We start from the raw sequence: 23,166 nt of genomic DNA on the forward strand, positions 1-23,166 counted from the left end.
TCTGTATTCCTTCTAGATGTCGAGCCTTTCTGCCCCTAGGAAAAAGAAGTCAAAGTCTAAACACAGACTCTGTGTCTCCTGCGAACAACCGTTGCCTGAGGATCAGAGGGGTGATCTGTGTAGTACCTGCAAGCATCATCTGAGGAAGAAGCCCGCTGGACACAAGTCTCTATGCGTGAGTTGCCTTCAACCTTTACCCCCTAATGCCAGTTCTACTGTGTGTAAGAAGTGTTCTGAGCCTCAGGAGACTGCCGACTTCCTTCAGGAGGCGAAGGGATTTTTCTCTTGGTTCAAGGAGAGTTTCGGCTCCACCTCTGAGCAGGCCGCTAAGAAATGTAAGCTAAAAGAGAAGAGGCAGTTAGTTGTTAGATCCCCTTCACCGCCTATCACTACTGACACCTCCAGTGGTTCAGAGTCGGATTCAGAGGAAGTCGTTTCTGAAGACTACTATCTCTTCAGGAAAGAGTTTGCTGATAAACTAGTGATTGCAGTGAAGGACATTGTTGAATCATCTAAGGAGAAGGTGGCAGCTCAGGATAAGAATAGTCTTTACTATTTTCCAAAGAAGGTGTCCAATGTTTTTGCAGCTCATCCGGTGTTAAAGACAGTGATGGAAAAGGATTGGAAGAAGCCGGAGCACAGGTTAGAATTGGGGTCCAGGTTTCATTCAGTTTACAAGCTGGATCCAAATGATTCAGAGAAGTGGGAGAACCCAGCCAAGGTAGATACACCAGTGGCCAAGCTATCTAAGAGTACTCTTCTGCTTGCAGATGATACCTCTATTCTGAAAGACCCTCTAGATAAGAAGATGGATACTCTCCTGAAGCGTACTTATTCTTATACAGCTGCAATGACTAAAGCGGCCTTATCCGCAGTACCAGTTGCTCGGGCCTTAAGAGTCTGGCTCAGTCAGTTGAGCAGGGACATAGAAGAAGGAGTTCCCAGAAGGGAGCTACTGGAGGAGGTCGCCACCCTGAAGGTAGCAGCGGAATTTTCCTGCGATTTCCCGCTAGATATAACCAGAGTCTGCGCTAAGAATCTTGCAGTTTTAAATTCTGCCAGAAGAATTGTTTTTCTTAAGCCTTGGCCGGGCGAGACCTCTTCAAAGATTAATTTTTGTGCCCTTCCCTTCGAGCCGGGTTTCCTGATAGGCTCCCAGTTAGAGGATATTTTAGCTCCAGGCAAGGAGACGAAGGAGTTAAAATTTTCTTTCTCAGAAAAAAAGAAGTCCTTTCGTCCCTTCAGGGTCAGGAGGTCTTTAAACAAGAGAAGATCCTTTCAGGACAGAAGATCCACTCGTCGTTTCCAGAACAGCAACAAAAGAGGGAAGCAGATGCAGTCCAAACAACCCAGGTCAGAGTTCTGACGCCAGGCTCCGGGATACCGTAGGAGGCAGGCTGTTGAGACATCAAGCAGCCAGGCAGAAGATTACAACAGAAATTATCTCTATAGGTTACAGCCTAAATTTCCTGGAGTGTCCTCCAGAAAAGTTTCTCTTGAACAAGAGCGATGGGGTTATGCAGTCTCTCCTACAGGAATTCTTGATGAAGGATGCCCTGGAGCCAGTTCCGGTGAACCAACTAGGCCAGGGGGTGTACTCCCCGATCTTTCCTGTCCCAAAGCCAGGCGGCAGATGGAGGCTCATAATCGACTTGCGATACCTAAATTGATTTTTAAAAAGAGAAAAGTTCCGCATGGACAACATAAAATCCGCAACCACTTTACTCCAGAAGGACGACTGGATGATTACCTTAGATCTCATGGACGCCTATTTACATGTCCCGATAAACCTCAAGTCAAGAAAATACCTCAGACTCGCAGTCGTCCATCAGGGAAAGGTGGAACATTTTCAATTCCGCGCTTTACCCTTCGGCCTGTCTTCATCCCCAAGAGTGTTCACGAAGGTAGCAGTAGTCATTGTAGCAGCCCTGAGACTACAGGGAGTCCAGATCGTGCCTTATTTAGACGATTGGCTGCTCGTTGCAACGTCTCAAGATCTTCTACTATATCATCTGCAGATGACTCTGAATCTCCTCCAAGAGTGCGGTTTTCTTCTCAACAAAGAAAAATCAGACCTCGTGCCTGCAAGACGGAAGAAATTCCTAGGTCTGATTTTGGATTCGTCCGCCGAGAGAGTCCTCCTGCCAGTGGACAAACAGATGAAGATTATACAATCTGTCACAGATCTGATTCAGACGCCGGTGATGCAGATAAGAACAGCTATGAAAGTTTTAGGACTGATGACTGCTGCCATAGAGGCAGTACCATGGGCCAAGGCCCACATCAGAGAACTCCAGACAGAGATCTTGCAGGAATGGGATCGTCGTCCAGAAAACCTTTCAGCCCCGCTGTGTCTCTCACCTCACACACGATCAACTCTTCACTGGTGGTTAGACAAGGAGAATTTGTCACGAGGCAACTGCTTCAGACTACAAGATCAGTCTATAATTACAACAGACGCCTCAAAGTTCGGCTGGGGAGCGCATTACAACGGTCAGTGGATCCAAAAATCCTGGTCTCCAAGAGAAAGACTGTTCTCCTCAAACCTGAGGGAGCTAAGAGCAATAAGATTAGCAGTGATGCATTTTACTCCCCTTGTCAAGGACACTCCAGTGCTGGTCCAGTCGGACAACTCAGTCTCAGTACATTACTTGCGGAAACAAGGTGGAACAAGGTCTCAGGCTCTGCAGAACGAGTGCAGCATGCTCATGAACTGGGCCGAACACCATCTCTCCTCGCTCTCAGCGATCCACATAAAAGGGGAGCTGAACTACCAGGCGGATTTCCTGAGCAGGTACACCTTGAACCCCAACGAGTGGGAGCTGAACCCGAAGTACTTCTCCCAAATCATTCTGAGATGGGGATGTCCCCAATGGGACCTCATGGCTACCCGACAGAACAGGAAGTTGATGAAGTTCTGTTCCTTGTACAAGATAGATCAACCAGATCATCTGGATGCTCTGACCATGAGCTGGAGGGGGCTTCATGTATATCTGTTTCCTCCAATCCCTCTCATGAGCCGTGTCTTGAACAAGATCATCCTGGACAGACCGACAGTACTGCTTATAGCCCCTTTCTGGCCTCGCAGGGATTGGTTACCGCTTCTGCTCCGACTGTCAGAAGGCAAATTCTGGAAGTTCCCTCTACACGAAGATCTACTTCTCCAGAGAGGTTTTTTCCATCAACATCTAGAGCGCTTACATCTGACTATGTGGAGTTTGAAAGGAGAAAGTTTAGAGACAGCGGCCTGTCTGAAGAGGTCATAGACACTCTTCTATCAGCTCGCAAGCCATCTACTAACCAGCTATACTCCAGAGTATGGAGAAGATTTTTATCATGGAAGGTTGAGAAAGGGGACCCAGAGATCTCGCTTCCATTGGTGCTGCAATTCTTGCAAGACGGCTATTTGAAAGGTTTGAAGCCCAATACACTCAGAGTTCATGTAACAGCTATTAACTCTTTTACAGATGGTCGATTTGCCAACCAACCATTGATCTCCAGATTCTTTAAAGCTCTAAAGAACCTTAGACCGACTGTCAAGACTCCAGTTGCCGCTTGGGACTTGCCACTAGTCCTGAAGAGTCTCACAGGGGCACCCTTCGAACCGATCGCTGAAGCGGATATCAAGTGGGTCTCTTGCAAAGCCTTGTTCTTGGTGGCAGTCATGTCTGCTAAGCGTCTTGGAGAGTTACAGGCCCTGTCTTCCAAGTCTCCCTACATCAAGTTCACACAGAGTGGAGTTCTGCTCAGGACTGTTCCCTCCTTTGTTCCCAAGGTCGCTTCAGAAGTCAACGTCAACAGAGAAGTTTTTTTGCCAAATTTTTGTCCTCCTGAAGATGAAGATAATCTTCAATCTCTAGATGTGAAGAACACTCTGTTAAACTATCTCACCAGAGTAGAAGGGTTCCGTAGGGACGAAAATCTATTTGTACAGTTTGGAGGACCAAGAAAGGGGTGTAAAGCGGCAAAGGATACACTGGCAAGATGGATAAAATCAACAATCATAGAAGCTTACAGGTTGGAAGGTTTGGAGCCGCCTTTTCCTTTGAAGGCCCATTCAACTCGTGCTACGGCGACTTCGTGGGCCGAGAGAGCGCAAGTGCCGCTGAATGACATCTGCAACGCTGCTTCGTGGTCAACTTCATCCACATTTATCAAGCATTATCGGCTCGACATCCAGGCACAGAGTCCAGCCTTCAGTTCGGGGGTTTTGTCTGCTGCATTACAAGATTGAACCCCCCCTTTTTGTTGTTGTTAGCTGCTAGCGAGCATCCCTTCTGTGCTGCCGAATGTCGTAGAAGAAAGTGAAAATTGTATACTTACCGTAATTTTGCTTTCTTCAAGACAGAAGGCAGCACATATAACCCTCCCAATAAATTTATTTTGTGCAATCAGAAAAGAGTCTAGTCATTTACACAATTGCGTGCAGGTGTGTTGGCTACTTATGAGGTATGTCCGTTGCCAGTTGGCTAATCTTCATTTGAGTTTTTTGCAGGTGGGCGGTCCTACTGGGAATAAAAGAGGCCGGGAACATATCCCTTCTGTGCTGCCTTCTGTCTTGAAGAAAGCAAAATTACGGTAAGTATACAATTTTCACTATAATACTGCTCCTATATACATGAATATAACTACTGTAATACTGCCTCCTATATACAAGAATATAAATACTATAATACTGCTCCTATATACAAGAATATAACTACTATAATACTGTTCCTATATACAAGAATATAACTACTATAATACTGTCTCCTATTTACAAGAATATAACTACTATAATACTGCTCCTATATACAAGAATATAACTACTATAATACTGCTCCTATATACAAGAATATAACTACTATAATACTGCTCCTATATACAAGAATATAACTACTATAATACTGCTCCTATATACAAGAATATACATATATACTGCCCCCTATATACAAGAATATAACTACTATAATACTGCTCCTATATACAAGAATATAACTACTATAATACTGCTCCTATATACAAGAATATAACTACTATAATACTGCTCCTATATACAAGAATATAACTACTATAATACTACTCCTAAATACAAGAATATAACTACTATAATATTGCTCCTATATACAAGAATATAACTACTATAATATTGCTCCTATATACAAGAATATAACTACTATAATACTGCTCCTATATACAAGAATATAACTACTATAATACTGCTCCTATATACAAGAATATAACTACTATAATACTGCTCCTATATACAAGAATATAACAACTGTAATACTGCCTTCTATATAAAAGAATATAACTACTATAATACTGCTCCTATATACAAGAATATAACTACTATAATACTGCTTCCTATATACAAGAATATAAATACTATAATACTGCCTCCTATATACAAGAATATAACTACTACAATACTGCTCCTATATACAAGAATATAACTACTATAATACTGCTCCTATATACAAGAATATAAATACTATAATACTGCTTCTATATACAAGAATATAACTACTATAACAGTCCAACAAGATGAGTGGCACTATTGTGTGGTCTCCCTTAGTAACAGGAAAAGTTCTTAGCATACAATGCAAGGCTGTGCAGGTGGACTGATAATCCAGGCTAGACCTGGAGGTGCAGGTAACGGTATAGTGTTCATATAAATCCAAAAAGCGAGTAAAGAAAGAAGTACCGCACTCACCCACTGTCAAAAGCCGGGAACGGGAGAGATTTATTTCAGATCATAAGATCGGAATAACAGGTGCAGGACGTGGAGGAGAGAAAAAAGCCACACACGACTAGTTTCACGCCGGACGGCGCTTTCTCTGGCTGACTTGGTAGCCAAGTCAGCCAGAGAAAGCGCCGTCCGGCGTGAAACTAGTCGTGTGTGGCTTTTTTCTCTCCTCCACGTCCTGCACCTGTTATTCCGATCTTATGATCTGAAATAAATCTCTCCCGTTCCCGGCTTTTGACAGTGGGTGAGTGCGGTACTTCTTTCTTTACTCGCTTTTTGGATTTATATAACTACTATAATACTGCTCCTATATACAAGAATATAAATACTATAATACTGCTCCTATATACAAGAATATAACTACTATAATACTGCTCCTATATACAAGAATATAACTACTATAATACTGCTTCTATATACAAGAATATAACTACTATAATACTGCTCCTATATACAAGAATATAAATACTATAATACTGCTCCTATATACAAGAATATAACTACTATAATACTGCTCCTATATACAAGAATATAAATACTATAATACTGCTCCTATATACAAGAATATAACTACTATAATACTGCTCCTATATACAAGAATATAACAACTGTAACACTGCCTCCTATATCAAAGAATATAAATACTATAATACTGCTCCTATATACAAGAATATAACTACTATAATACTGCTCCTATATGCAAGAATATAACTACTATAATACTGCTCCTATATACAAGAATATAACTACTATAATACTGCTCCTATATACAAGAATATAACTACTATAATACTGCTTCCTATATACAAGAATATAAATACTATAATACTGCCTCCTATATACAAGAATATAACTACTACAATTCTGCTCCTATATACAAGAATATAACTACTATAATACTGCTTCCTATATACAAGAATATAAATACTATAATACTGCTCCTATATACAAGAATATAACTACTATAATACTGCTCCTATATACAAGAATATAAATACTATAATACTGCCTACTATATACAAGAATATAACTACTATAATACTGCTTCTATATACAAGAATATAACTACTATAATACTGCTCCTATATACAAGAATATAATTACTATAATACTGCTACTATATACAAGAATATAACTACTATAATACTGCTCCTATATACAAGAATATAACTACTATAATACTGCTCCTATATACAAGAATATAACTACTATAATACTGCCCCTATATACAAGAATATAACTACTATAATACTGCTCCTATATACAAGAATATAACTACTATAATACTGCTCCTATATACAAGAATATAACTACTATAATACTGCTCCTATATACAAGAATATAACTACTATAATACTGCTCCTATATACAAGAATATAACTACTATAATACTGCTCCTATATACAAGAATATAACTACTATAATACTGCCCCCTATATGTTGATTCTCACTTTAATGTTGTTTTTACAGGTGAGGTTCTGGGATTACTGGGCCCCAATGGAGCTGGGAAAACGACCTGTATAGAGATGATAGCGGGTGACTTGGAGCCCACAGCCGGGGAGGTAAGTCATATACTGTCTTATTCTGGAGGGGGGGGGGGGGGTTGCTTATTTTCATATAGAAGGGTTATGCTCTGTATCTGTATGGCAAGGGAAACTGTAGAAAAGTGGTCTCCAACCTGTGAAAAACTACAATTCCCAGCATGCCCAGAAAGCCAATTCCTGTGTGGGCATGCTGGGAGTTTTAGTTTCTCCACAGCTGCAGAACCACAGGTTGTAGAACACTGCGTAAAATGCGTCTGAGGTCTTTTATGTTCCATCTGTGCCCCCTACAGGTAGTCCTGGGTAGTGCAGCCGATGAGAACTCCTCACTCTTGGGGTATTGTCCGCAGTCCAGTCCCTTGTGGCCCAGCCTCACCGTGCTCCAACATTTGGAAATCTTCGCTGCAGTGAGCGGAATGAAAAAAAACGACGCAAATAAAGCCATAAAGCGGTAAAAAGGTTGCTGTAATGTAGAAGCGACAGAAGCTCCACCCCCTCTATCAGATGATGACATCACACCCCTAACCTGTAACACAAGGGACAATTCTCAGTATATCTATAGAAGTGCATGGTCCGACCTCTACTGCATGCTACACGAAGATCTCAGTATACACATAGATCCTACACACAGTGATGTCATCAAACACTATACACATAGATCCTACACACAGTGATGTCATCACATACTATACACATAGATCCTACACACAGGGATGTCATCACACACTATATACATAGATCCTACACACAGTGATGTCATCACATACTATACACATACATCCTACACACAGTGATGTCATCACATACTATACACATAGATCCTACACACAGTGATGTCATCACATACTATACACATAGATCCTACACACAGTGATGTCATCACATACTATACACATAGATCCTACACACAGGGATGTCATCACATACTATACACATAGATCCTACACACAGTGATGTCATCACATACTATACACATAGATTCTACACACAGTGATGTCATCACATACTATACACATAGATCCTACACACAGGGATGTCATCACACACTATATACATAGATCCTACACACAGTGATGTCATCACATACTATACACATACATCCTACACACAGTGATGTCATCACATACTATACACATAGATCCTACACACAGTGATGTCATCACATACTATACACATAGATCCTACACACACTGATGTCATCACATACTATACACATAGATCCTACACACAGGGATGTCATCACATACTATACACATAGATCCTACACACAGTGATGTCATCACATACTATACACATAGATTCTACACACAGTGATGTCATCACATACTATACACATAGATCCTACACACAGTGATGTCATCACATACTATACACATAGATCCTACACACAGTGATGTCATCACATACTATACACATAGATCCTACACACAGTGATGTCATCACATACTATATACATAGATCCTACACACAGTGATGTCATCACACACTATATACATACATCCTACACACAGTGATGTCATCACATACTATATACATAGATCCTACACACAGTGATGTCATCACATACTATACACATAGATCCTACACACAGTGATGTCATCACATACTATACACATAGATCCTACACACAGTGATGTCATCACATACTATACACATAGATCCTACACACAGTGATGTCATCACATACTATATACATAGATCCTACACACAGTGATGTCATCACATACTATATACATAGATCCTACACACAGTGATGTCATCACACACTATATACATACATCCTACACACAGTGATGTCATCACATACTATATACATAGATCCTACACACAGGGATGTCATCACATACTATACACATAGATCCTACACACAGTGATGTCATCACACACTATATACATATATCCTACACACAGTGATATCATCACACACTATACACATAGATCCTACACACAGTGATGTCATCACACACTATATACATATATCCTACACACAGTGATGTCATCACATACTATACACATAGATCCTACACACAGTGATGTCATCACATACTATACACATAGATCCTACACACAGTGATGTCATCACATACTATACACATAGATCCTACACACAGTGACGTCATCACATACTATACACATAGATCCTACACACAGTGATGTCATCACATACTATACACATAGATCCTACACACAGTGATGTCATCACATACTATACACATACATCTTACACACAGTGATGTCATCACATACTATACACATAGATCCTACACAGTGATGTCATCACATACTATACACATAGATCCTACACACAGTGATGTCATCACACACTATACACATAGATCCTACACACAGTGATGTCATCACATACTATATACATAGATCCTACACACAGTGATGTCATCACACACTATATACATACATCCTACACACAGTGATGTCATCACATACTATACACATAGATCCTACACACAGTGATGTCATCACATACTATACACATAGATCCTACACACAGGGATGTCATCACATACTATACACATAGATCCTACACACAGTGATGTCATCACATACTATACACATAGATTCTACACACAGTGATGTCATCACATACTATACACATAGATCCTACACACAGGGATGTCATCACACACTATATACATAGATCCTACACACAGTGATGTCATCACATACTATACACATACATCCTACACACAGTGATGTCATCACATACTATACACATAGATCCTACACACAGTGATGTCATCACATACTATACACATAGATCCTACACACACTGATGTCATCACATACTATACACATAGATCCTACACACAGGGATGTCATCACATACTATACACATAGATCCTACACACAGTGATGTCATCACATACTATACACATAGATTCTACACACAGTGATGTCATCACATACTATACACATAGATCCTACACACAGTGATGTCATCACATACTATACACATAGATCCTACACACAGTGATGTCATCACATACTATACACATAGATCCTACACACAGTGATGTCATCACATACTATATACATAGATCCTACACACAGTGATGTCATCACACACTATATACATACATCCTACACACAGTGATGTCATCACATACTATATACATAGATCCTACACACAGTGATGTCATCACATACTATACACATAGATCCTACACACAGTGATGTCATCACATACTATACACATAGATCCTACACACAGTGATGTCATCACATACTATACACATAGATCCTACACACAGTGATGTCATCACATACTATATACATAGATCCTACACACAGTGATGTCATCACATACTATATACATAGATCCTACACACAGTGATGTCATCACACACTATATACATACATCCTACACACAGTGATGTCATCACATACTATATACATAGATCCTACACACAGGGATGTCATCACATACTATACACATAGATCCTACACACAGTGATGTCATCACACACTATATACATATATCCTACACACAGTGATATCATCACACACTATACACATAGATCCTACACACAGTGATGTCATCACACACTATATACATATATCCTACACACAGTGATGTCATCACATACTATACACATAGATCCTACACACAGTGATGTCATCACATACTATACACATAGATCCTACACACAGTGATGTCATCACATACTATACACATAGATCCTACACACAGTGACGTCATCACATACTATACACATAGATCCTACACACAGTGATGTCATCACATACTATACACATAGATCCTACACACAGTGATGTCATCACATACTATACACATACATCTTACACACAGTGATGTCATCACATACTATACACATAGATCCTACACAGTGATGTCATCACATACTATACACATAGATCCTACACACAGTGATGTCATCACACACTATACACATAGATCCTACACACAGTGATGTCCTCACACACTATACGCATAGATCCTACACACAGTGATGTCATCACACACTATACACATAGATCCTACACACAGTGATGTTATCACATACTATACACATAGATCCTACACACAGTGATGTCATCACATACTATATACATAGATCCTACACACAGTGATGTCATCACATACTGTATACATAGATCCTACACACAGTGATGTCATCACATACTATACACATAGATCCTACACACAGTGATGTCATCACACACTATACACATAGATCCTACACACAGTGATGTCATCACACACAATACACATAGATCCTACACACAGTGATGTCATCACATACTATACACATAGATCCTACACACAGTGATGTCATCACATACTATACACATAGATCCTACACACAGTGATGTCATCACTCACTATACACATAGATCCTACACACAGTGATGTCATCACATACTATACACATAGATCCTACACACAGTGATCTCATCACACACTATATACATAGATCCTACACACAGTGATGTCATCACTCACTATACACATAGATCCTACACAGTGATGTCATCACATACTATACACATAGATCCTACACACAGTGATGTCATCAGATACTATACACATAGATCCTACACACAGTGATGTCATCACACACTACATACATATATCCTACACACAGTGATGTCATCACATACTATACACATAGATCCTACACACAGTGATGTCATCACATACTATACACATAGATCCTACACACAGTGATGTCATCACATACTATATACATAGATCCTACACACAGTGATGTCATCACATACTATACACATAGATCCTACACACAGTGATGTCATCACATACTATACACATAGATCCTACACACAGTGATGTCATCACATACTATACACATAGATCCTACACACAGTGATGTCATCACATACTATACACATAGATTCTACACACAGTGATGTCATCACATACTATACACATAGATCCTACACACAGTGATGTCATCACATACTATACACATAGATCCTACACACAGTGATGTCATCACATACTATACACATAGATCCTACACAGTGATGTCATCACATACTATACACATAGATCCTACACACAGTGATGTCATCACATACTATACACATAGATCCTACACACAGTGATGTCATCACATACTATATACATACATCTTACACACAGTGATGTCATCACATACTATACACATAGATCCTACACAGTGATGTCATCACATACTATACACATAGATCCTACACACAGTGATGTCATCACACACTATACACATAGATCCTACACACAGTGATGTCATCACATACTGTATACATAGATCCTACACACAGTGATGTCATCACATACTATACACATAGATCCTAGACACAGTGATGTCATCACATACTATACACATAGATCCTACACACAGTGATGTCATCACACACTATACACATAGATCCTACACACAGTGATGTCATCACATACTATACACATAGATCCTACACACAGTGATGTCATCACACACTACATACATATATCCTACACACAGTGATGTCATCACATACTATACACATAGATCCTACACACAGTGATGTCATCACATACTATATACATACATCTTACACACAGTGAATCACATACTATACACATAGATCCTACACAGTGATGTCATCACATACTATACACATAGATCCTACACACAGTGATGTCATCACATACTATACACATAGATCCTACACACAGTGATGTCATTACACACTATACACATAGATCCTACACACAGTGATGTCATCACACACTATATATATAGATCCTACACACAGTGATGTCATCACACACTATATACATACATCCTACACAGTGATGTCATCACATACTATACACATAGATCCTACACACAGTGATGTCATCACATACTATATACATACATCTTACACACAGTGATGTCATCACATACTATACACATAGATCCTACACACAGTGATGTCATCACACACTATACGCATAGATCCTACACATTGATGTCATCACATACTATACACATAGATCCTACACACAGTGATGTCATCACACACTATACACATAGATCCTACACACAGTGATGTCATCACACACACTATACGCATAGATCCTACACACAGTGATGTCATCACACACTATACACATAGATCCTACACACAGTGATGTTATCACATACTATACACATAGATCCTACACACAGTGATGTCATCACATACTATATACATGGATCCTACACACAGTGATGTCATCACATACTGTATACATAGATCCTACACACAGTGATGTCATCACATACTATACACATAGATCCTAGACACAGTGATGTCATCACATACTATACACATAGATCCTACACACAGTGATGTCATCACACACTATACACATAGATCCTACACACAGTGATGTCATCACACAGTATATACATACATCCTACACACAGTGATGTCATCACACACTATATACATAGATCCTACACACAGTGATGTCATCACATACTATACACTTAGATCCTACACACAGTGATGTCATCACACACTATACACATAGATCCTACACACAGTGATGTCATCACACAGTATATACATACATCCTACACACAGTGATGTCATCACACACTATATACAAAGAACCTACACACAGGGATGTCATCACACACTATATACATACATCCTACACACAGTGATGTCATCACATACTATACACATAGATCCTACACACAGTGATGTCATCACATACTATACACATAGATCCTACACAGTGATGTCATCACATACTATATATATATATATATATATATATATATATATAGATCCTACACACAGTGATGTCATCACATACTATACACATAGATCCTACACACAGTGATGTCATCACATACTATACACATAGATCCTACACACAGTGATGTCATCACATACTATACACATAGATCCTACACACAGTGATGTCATCACATACTATACACATATATCCTACACAGTGATGTCATCACATACTATATATATATATATATATATATATATATATATATATATAGATCCTACACACAGTGATGTCATCACATACTATACACATAGATCCTACACACAGTGATGTCATCACATACTATACACATAGATCCTACACACAGTGATGTCATCACATACTATACACATAGATCCTACACACAGTGATGTCATCACATACTATACACATATATCCTACACACAGTGATGTCCTCACATACTATACACATAGATCCTACACACAGTGATGTCATCACATACTATATACATAGATCCTACACACAGTGATGTCATCACATACTATACACATAGATCCTACACACAGTGATGTCATCACACACTATATACATAGATCCTACACACAGTGATGTCATCACATACTATACACATAGATCCTACACACAGTGATGTCATCACATACTATATACATAGATCCTACACACAGTGATGTCATCACATACTATATACATAGATCCTACACACAGGGATGTCATCACATACTATACACATAGATCCTACACAGTGATGTCATCACATACTATACACATAGATCCTACACACAGTGATGTCATCACATACTATACACATAGATCCTACACACAGTGATGTCATCACACACTATACACATAGATCCTACACACAGTGATGTCATCACATAGTATACACATAGATCCTACACACAGTGATGTCATCACATACTATACACATAGATCCTACACACAGTGATGTCATCACATACTATATACATAGATCCTACACACAGTGATGTCATCACATACTATACACATAGATCCTACACACAGTGATGTCATCACACACCATATACATATATCCTACACACAGTGATGTCATCGCATACTATACACATAGGTCCTACACACAGTGATGTCATCACACACTATACACATAGATCCTACACACAGTGATGTCATCACATACTATACACATAAATCCTACACACAGTGATGTCATCACACATGGCCTAGTACTATATACACATATATGTAGTAGATCCTACACACAGTGATGTCATCACACATGGCCTAGTACTATATACACATATATGTAGTAGATCCTACACACAGTTATGTCATCATACATGGCCTAGTACTATAGACACATATATGTTGTAGATCCTACGCACAGTGATGTCATCACACATGGCCTAGTACTATATACACATATATGTAGTAGATCCTACACACAGTGATGTCATCACACATGGCCCAGTACTATATACACATATATGTAGTAGATCCTACACACAGTGATGTCATCACACATGGCCTAGTACTATATACACATATATGTAATAGATCCTACACACAGTGATGTCATCACACATGACCCAGTGCTATATGCACATATATGTTGTAGATCCTACACACAGTGATGTCATCACACATGGCCTAGTACTATATACACATATATGTTGTAGATCCTACACACAGTGATGTCATCACACATGGCCCAGTACTATATATACACATATATGTAGTAGATCCTACACACAGTGATGTCATCACACATGGCCTAGTACTATATACACATATATGTAATAGATCCTAAACACAGTGATGTCATCACACATGGCCCAGTACTATATACACATATATGTAATAGATCCTAAACACAGTGATGTCATCACACATGGCCTAGTACTATATACACATATATGTTGTAGATCCTACACACAGTGATGTCATCACACATGGCCTAGTACTATATACACATATATGTAATAGATCCTAAACACAGTGATGTCATCACACATGGCCCAGTACTATATACACATATATGTAATAGATCCTAAACACAGTGATGTCATCACACATGGCCTAGTACTATATACACATATATGTAGTTGCCATATTTTGGCTTTTTTCTTAGGGTGTCAGAAGCCCTGGAGCTGAAAGAACATCTCAGTAAACCTGCCAACAAGTTGTCTATAGGGGTCTCCAGAAAAGTAAGTGTCCCTGTGAGCGCCCCCCCTTCCCGATTTTCTTTTTTTTTTTTGCTTATGTTTTTTGTCCCTCACCATAAGAAAAGATCTATCATTGCATTTAGAGCTTTATTTGCTTGCTAACTTAGGGCAGCCAAAGGCTGTCTGGGCATGCTGGGAGTTGTGGTTTTGCAACAGCTGGAGACTCACTGTTTGAAAAACATCGATCTTGGGGTTAGACGAATGGGACGGAGGTTTCCATTTACTCTGTCCAGACTTGTGGTGAGGACATGTTTTAACCCCTCTGTATTCACTGACAGCATGCAGAGATCTTGATAATGGTGAGAAAACACTAACAAGAAGAAACATTCCTAACAATAAGATTCTCCTATAGGTTTGCTTCGCCATCAGCATGCTGGGTAATCCGACCATCGCGCTCCTGGATGAGCCTTCCACCGGTCTGGATCCCAAAGGGCAGCAGAGACTGTGGTGAGTCCCATAGACAGTGGATCATTGTGGGTGGATTTTCCTACCCAGGGGTCACCACCATAGGGAAGATGGGATGGATTCTACCAGTCAGATCCTCTGAGATGTCATTGGGGTCATCGGTGATGGGTTATGGGGTCATCGGGACAGATAGCTGGAGATAGCTGGAGGAGAAAGAAGACTCCTATAGCCCAGCACCTACAGAACACGATCTCCAGACTACTGGATGTTATTACACAATATTACCCAACCAGCACAGTCCGGTGTAGTGACCGATTCTTATGTATTTCAGGAGAGCCATCCGAGCAGCCTTCCGGAACAAGGAGCGAGGCGCCATCCTGACCACTCACTACATGGAGGAGGCAGAAGCCGTATGTGACCGTGTCGCCATTATGGTGTCCGGGAAGCTCAGGTAGCGGGAGATTGTATCAGGGGTTACATCCCATCACTATGTAGACACGTTTCATCCTAGGGGCAGGGTCCCTGATAATAGAATGACAACCCCCATGCTTTACACTGCTGTGTGATCTCTGTACCTCCAGATGCATCGGCTCCATCCAGCAGCTGAAGAGTAAGTTTGGTAAAGGTTACCTCCTGGAGATGAAGGTGAAGGATTCCCAGCAGGTGGATGAGATTCACCAGGAGATCATCCGCATCTTCCCGCAGGCAGACAGACAGGACAGGTAAGGACAGGACGGTCACACATGTGGTGGTCACATCAGTTCTGAGGAGGACACCATGTTTTTCTGCTCCACCACAGGTTCTCCTCACTGCTGCACTATAAGATCCCTATGGAGAATGTCCAGTCCTTATCTCAGGCCTTCTCTCAGCTGGAGGAGGGTAAGAGTCTCTTCTGTACCGCCGATCTATCCCAGCGCTCTACATAGGGGTCTGTGACATCTGATCTATAGACCCTCATCCATCCCCAGTTGGGTTCCCAGTTTACGTCTCTATCTCATTCCATATGAACGCAGGGAAATGAAGGCAGGAGGGAGGTGGCCCCTGAGTCCATATTCCCAGTGGCCCCTCCGCTCTGTGAACATCATAGTAAGATCCAGCACAACCACATACCTACAGGTGTCATAGATCCCATTACTGGCGTGCTGAGCTATGTGTGGACGGACATAGACAGTCAATGCAGCAGTGGCACCATTCACTCGGGGCAATCTTGTGATTGTTAGGGGTCTAAGCAGTTGCCCCTCCCCTGGCTTGCTTTCACCTATTCATTGCTTAGACCCCAAACCTGTCCCATCCTGCTCACACAGCTGTAGGCTTGTTAGAAAAGGAAAGCTCTGGGACAGACTGCAAAAGGGAAGTGGAGGTCAGCTCACCCGGCGTAGACCAGCTGCGACACGGACAAGTACGGACTGTCACCTTTGATTGTAGTGTAGAGAGAAAAGCAAATCCAGCGCAGACTAATGCAGAAGGTGCGGTTTATTCAGTAGTGCACACAGAACACAAGACGGACATGGAAGTGATGCGTTTCGGCCTCCGGCCGAAACGCGTCACTTCCATGTCCGTCTTGTGTTCTGTGTGCATTACTGAATAAACCGCACCTTCTGCATTAGTCTGCGCTGGATTTGCTTTTCTCTCTACACTCTGTGACACACTGTAACGAGCAATGCTCCTATATAAGCAGGACTAGGTAGTGACAATATAATAGCGATAACAAGGTGCTGGCCAGGCTTTAGCCCAGTAGGTTTGGATCGCTGCCTAGAAAGGTGCCCCTTCTGCGGCAGGTGGTGCTGACTGAACTCCATGTTTATGGGAAGATGCTTCTTGATCATTGTGTCTTCTCTATTTTCCAGTTAAGCGAGCACATGATATAGAAGAGTACAGCTTCTCCCAGCCCACACTGGAGCAGGTACTGACCGCACCCCACGTATATCATCCGTAGAAGCTCGTTCATATAGCCATTCCTGTCATGTGGTGGACAGAGGATGGTTCAGAGACATCACAGCAGAGCAAACTCCATCCAGGAAGACTTGATGTCCTGATGTCTGTGACTTAAAGGAGTTCTCCAACTGAAATCTTTTAACCACCACTGTGCCCGGGATGTAAAACTATACATAATAAACTTTCACTTACCTGCCTATGATCCCCCGTTGTTCCGATATTGCCGTCCCGTTTTCTGGTCTCGGTCTCTTCCCCTTCCTGTGGGTCGGTGACTTCACTCTGCGCTCAGCCTATCAGCGGCCGTGACGGGACATTGCTGCGGCCGCTGATAGGCTGAGCGCAGAGTGAAGTCACCGACCCGCAGGAAGTGGAAGACACCGGGACAGGAGAACGGGACGGCGATATTGGAACAACGGGGGATCGTAGGCAGGTAAGTGAAAGTTTATTATGTATAGTTTTACAGCCCGGGCACAGTGGTGGTTAAAAGTTTTAGCTTAGAGAACGCCTTTAAAGGGGTTTTCCACCAAAAACTAACGTATCCCCTATGCACAAGACGACCGCTGGGACCCCCCGCAATCCCCTGAATGGACCTCGCCTTTCCGAGAGGAGTGCGCACTGGGGACGGCACACGCTCCATTCATTTCTATAGGCGCGCTGGAGATGCCCGTGTACAGCACTCGGTCTCTTCAATGCTCCCATAGAGAATGAAAGGAGCACATGCCAACTCGAGCACATGCTCCTCACACAGAGCCAGAGCCCGTTTAGGAGATTGTGGGGGGTCCCAGCAGTTGGACCCTTCACAACACTTATCCCCTATCCTGTGAATAGGGGATAAGTTACCTTTGCTGCAAAGGCCCTTTAAAGGGGTTGTCCAACAAAAACTAAATTGTCCCCTATCCACAGGATCTATGGGAGTGAAAAAGAGACCCAAGTATAGCACTTGGGCATCACCGTCACTCCCATAGAAATGATTGGAGGGTGTGCCATCTACTGCACACGCTCCTCACTGAGATCGCGGGGGGTCTGACCGCTGGGTCCTGTGGATAGGGGATACGTTCATTTTCGCTGGACAACCCACGCCTTTAACTGGAAAGTAGCAGGATGCAAATCTTGGGGTAACTAGGCCACAGTGACAACAATTAATCGTTTCCACAGGTTTTCCTTGATTTGGCCAAAGAGCAGACTGAAGACTGCGGCCAAGATGCTGAGACTGCGCGGAGTTCCCCGAGAACACAGAACGTCTGACAGGCCGGTAATAATCTATACATAGTGCCTCCTCAGCAGAGTCCACAGGGAACACTGAAACAGATCAGCACTCACTGCGGGGGGCTCCTGCGTACACCTGTCACTGAGACCCACAGTGTCCGACTATAAGGTCAATCTCTTGTTACAGGGAATTGTCAGCAGAGAGTGGAAAAAAACTAGTCAATCAGACCCCAGAATCTATAAAAATCAGGGTTTATACATTGTAGCCCGAACCAAGCAAACAGACCCGGCTGTCACTCAGCAGTGGGCGGCGGGCAGGCAGCAGCTCATCCAGAGCGCGTCATTGGCACAACTAGTCTGCTTAGCTTGGTATAGAGTGGATTCAAGGGAACCTGTCATCAGACTTTACCCTATATAACAGGTAGCACCACATTATATAGGGTTAAATCTTAATTCTCACCAGGGTCTCAGGTCCAGTGCTGGTCCTTGCTTAATAAGAAAGTGAATTTTAGGATAGGGTCACACATTGTGTATATGCAGCTGTGTAAAATCCGCTACGTATTCTCCTATGAGCAGACACTCCGGGCTATCTGGTGGCAGTCCTGTGTGTGCAGTAAGGTTTGGAGGTGGGTCTGCGCACCACAGTGATGTCGGTATTCTGGGCACACCTCCAAATCTTACTGCACACACAGGACTGCCGCGGGTGAAATACGCTGCATATACGCTGTGTGTCCCTACCCTTAAACGTATCCTGCTCTGTATTCTAATGATCCTGAAGAAATCCCAGGGCGTGCGGCCTTCTGCTGTAGTCACCATTACTCTGGGTTGTGACCACTTCTACTTGGTATGATTGCGGGAGCAGAACGGTGACACAGACCATGTCCGGGCTGTCAATCACACCTAGTAGGAGTGGTTACAGCCTAGAGGAGCGGTGACTACTACAGAAAGCCGCATTGCCGCTCTGTTATATGGGGTAAAATCTGATGGCAGGTTCCCTTTAAGGGCCTATACACATGTACAGTATCTTGTGCACATCTGAGGCTTGTTCAGACAATTAGTTTACATTGAAATCTACAGCATAAAATCTGCTGCTTCAAATTCTGCTCATCAGATACTAAGGGCAGGTTAACATGGATGCGCCGATGGCAGTCACAGAGGGGTTGCAGGGCGAGCTCCCGGCTACAGACGGGTAGCTCTGTGTGTCTGTTCATAGTGGCGTATATCCTGATGTAGAAATCTTCCACTACGAGCGGACACACAGAGCTACGCGGCCGCAGCCCACTCTGCAACCCCTCTGTGACTGCTGTCGGTGCATCCGCAGAGTGAAATAAGCTTTGGAATGCGCCTCGTGTGACCCTGCCCTTAACCTCTTAAGGACCTAGGGAGTACAAGTACATCCTGCACCCGCTCCCTTTCTATAATGCGGGGTCACCCCAGTTTGAATCACCCACCTTTTTCCCATTTAAAAAAAACTGTGTAAATAAAAATAAACATATGTGGTATCGGGGCGTGCGTAAATGTCTGAACTAAAAATATATATATTTAATTAAACCGCACGGTCACGTGCAAAAAATTTCCAAAGTCCAAAATAGCGTATTTTTGGTCACCTTTTATACCATAAAAAAATGAATAAAAAGCGATCAAAATGTCTGATCAAAACAAAAATGGTACCGATACAAACTTCAGATCATGGTGCAAAAAATGAGCCCTCATACCGCCCCGTATATTGTAAAAATAAAAAAGTTATAGGGGTCAGAAGATGACAATTTTAAATGTATTCCTTTTCCTGCATGTACTTATGATTCTTTCCAGAAGTACGACAAATTTAAACCTACATGAGTAGGGGATCATTTTAACCGTATGGACCTACAGAATAAAAATTTGGTGTCATTTTTACCGAAAAGTGCACTGCGTAGAATCTGGAGCTCCCAAAAGTTACAAAATTGCATTTTCTTTCCAGTTTTGCCCCACAAATATTTTTTTTCTGCGTTTGCCGTAAATTTTGTGGTAAAATGATTGATGTCTTTACAAAGTACAATTGGTGGCGCAAAAAATAAGCATCATATGAGTCTGTAGGTGCGAAATTAAAAAGCGTTATGATTTTAAGAAGGTGATGAGGAGAAAACAAAAAGTGCAAAAATGGAAAAACCCGTGGTCCTTAAAGGGGTATTCCAGGAAAAAACTTTTTTATATATATCAACTGGCTCCAGAAAGTTAAACAGATTTGTAAATTACTTCTATTAAAAAATCTTAATCCTTTCAGTACTTATGAGCTTCTGAAGTTAAGGTTGTTCTTTTCTGTCTAATCCTCTCTGATGACACGTGCCTCGGGAAACGCCCAGTTTAGAAGAGGTTTGCTATGGGGATTTGCTTCTAAACTGGGCAGGTTTCATCAGAGAGGACTTAGACAGAAAAGAACAACCTTAAAGGGTAGCTCCCACCATCCATTTTTTTTTCTTTCTGTCCCTGCCTATTGCCCATCTATCCCTAACCCCCTCCCTGCCTTTACATTTTTTTTACTATATTTTGTCTGCCTGGTAGTGTGCTCACTACCAGGCAGACTTCCCCAGCAGGCACCACGTCACTGATGCCTGCTGGGGCCGGCACTTCCGCCCTTAGCTCACTATGCAGGGTGCCTCCAGCTGTTTCACCACTACAACTCCCAGCTTGCCCTGACATCTACTGGCTGTCAGGGCATTCTGGGTGTTGTAGTGGTGAAACAGCTGGAGGCACCCTGTGGTGAAAACAATAACTTTGCTTAACCAGCGCAGCAGTGCTACTTCGGGAACGTCGACCACGTTTTTGCCTGCGGTCGGGAAACCGCATACGGCCGAAAACGAAGCCGACTGGAGGCTGCGGTTCACTCTGGTCGGCTCATAGACATACATTAAATACGGTTCCCGAATACGGCTGAGTCCGGGCGCCGCGATTAAGCCCCGCCCCCCCTCCTCCCAACCGTATACAGGAGCCGTATTTAACAAAACGTGGTGTGAACCCAGCCTAACGGGGGCGGGCAGGCAGGGCCGCGCGCGAGGCCAGTGGAGATGGCCAATGCGTGCAGCCCCATCTGTCAGCGTGCTTGCTCTCGCCTGTTTGATTGACAGACGGGAGCGAGCACCGCAGTGACTGGATTTCGACTCATTGCCAGGATTAAATGAGTCGAAATCCAGTAGTGACGTCACTGCAGAATGCATTCGGCCACTAGGAGGGCGACCCCTAGTGGCCGAATTTAAAAGTGAGTTTAAACTTGTTTAAAATCACTTTTTTAAATTAAAGTATATTAGAGATATGTTGTAGTACTTAAGTACTACAACATATAAATTTTTAGATTTCATGACAGTGCCCATTTAACTTCAGAAGCTCATAAGTACTGAAAGGATTAAGATTTT

General features: G+C 41.9%; 2 protein-coding genes across 5 annotated transcripts in view; one reads left to right on the forward strand and one right to left on the reverse strand.

The window, feature by feature from the left end:
* LOC130297385 (platelet endothelial cell adhesion molecule-like) overlaps nt 1-23,166 on the reverse strand; it is a 385,117-nt gene that overhangs the window by 349,631 nt on the left and 12,320 nt on the right. The gene's annotated exons all lie outside the window — the stretch shown is intronic.
* LOC130297382 (ABC-type organic anion transporter ABCA8-like) overlaps nt 1-23,166 on the forward strand; it is a 128,102-nt gene that overhangs the window by 103,772 nt on the left and 1,164 nt on the right. The window contains exons 31-39 of one of the 2 annotated variants that reach the window (XM_056549799.1): nt 7,199-7,290; nt 7,563-7,720; nt 16,138-16,213; nt 16,584-16,678; nt 16,968-17,087; nt 17,218-17,358; nt 17,436-17,515; nt 18,484-18,539; nt 19,727-19,823. In XM_056549799.1, the coding sequence (XP_056405774.1) occupies nt 7,199-7,290; nt 7,563-7,720; nt 16,138-16,213; nt 16,584-16,678; nt 16,968-17,087; nt 17,218-17,358; nt 17,436-17,515; nt 18,484-18,539; nt 19,727-19,816 (908 nt within the window). In that variant the 3' untranslated portion in view covers nt 19,817-19,823. The remainder of the gene's footprint in view (nt 1-7,198; nt 7,291-7,562; nt 7,721-16,137; nt 16,214-16,583; nt 16,679-16,967; nt 17,088-17,217; nt 17,359-17,435; nt 17,516-18,483; nt 18,540-19,726; nt 19,824-23,166) is intronic. The other variant, XR_008849501.1, reaches the window with a different exon arrangement.

Source organism: Hyla sarda, chromosome 13, assembly GCF_029499605.1.
Source record: "Hyla sarda isolate aHylSar1 chromosome 13, aHylSar1.hap1, whole genome shotgun sequence".
Classification (NCBI taxonomy): Eukaryota; Metazoa; Chordata; class Amphibia; order Anura; family Hylidae; genus Hyla; species Hyla sarda.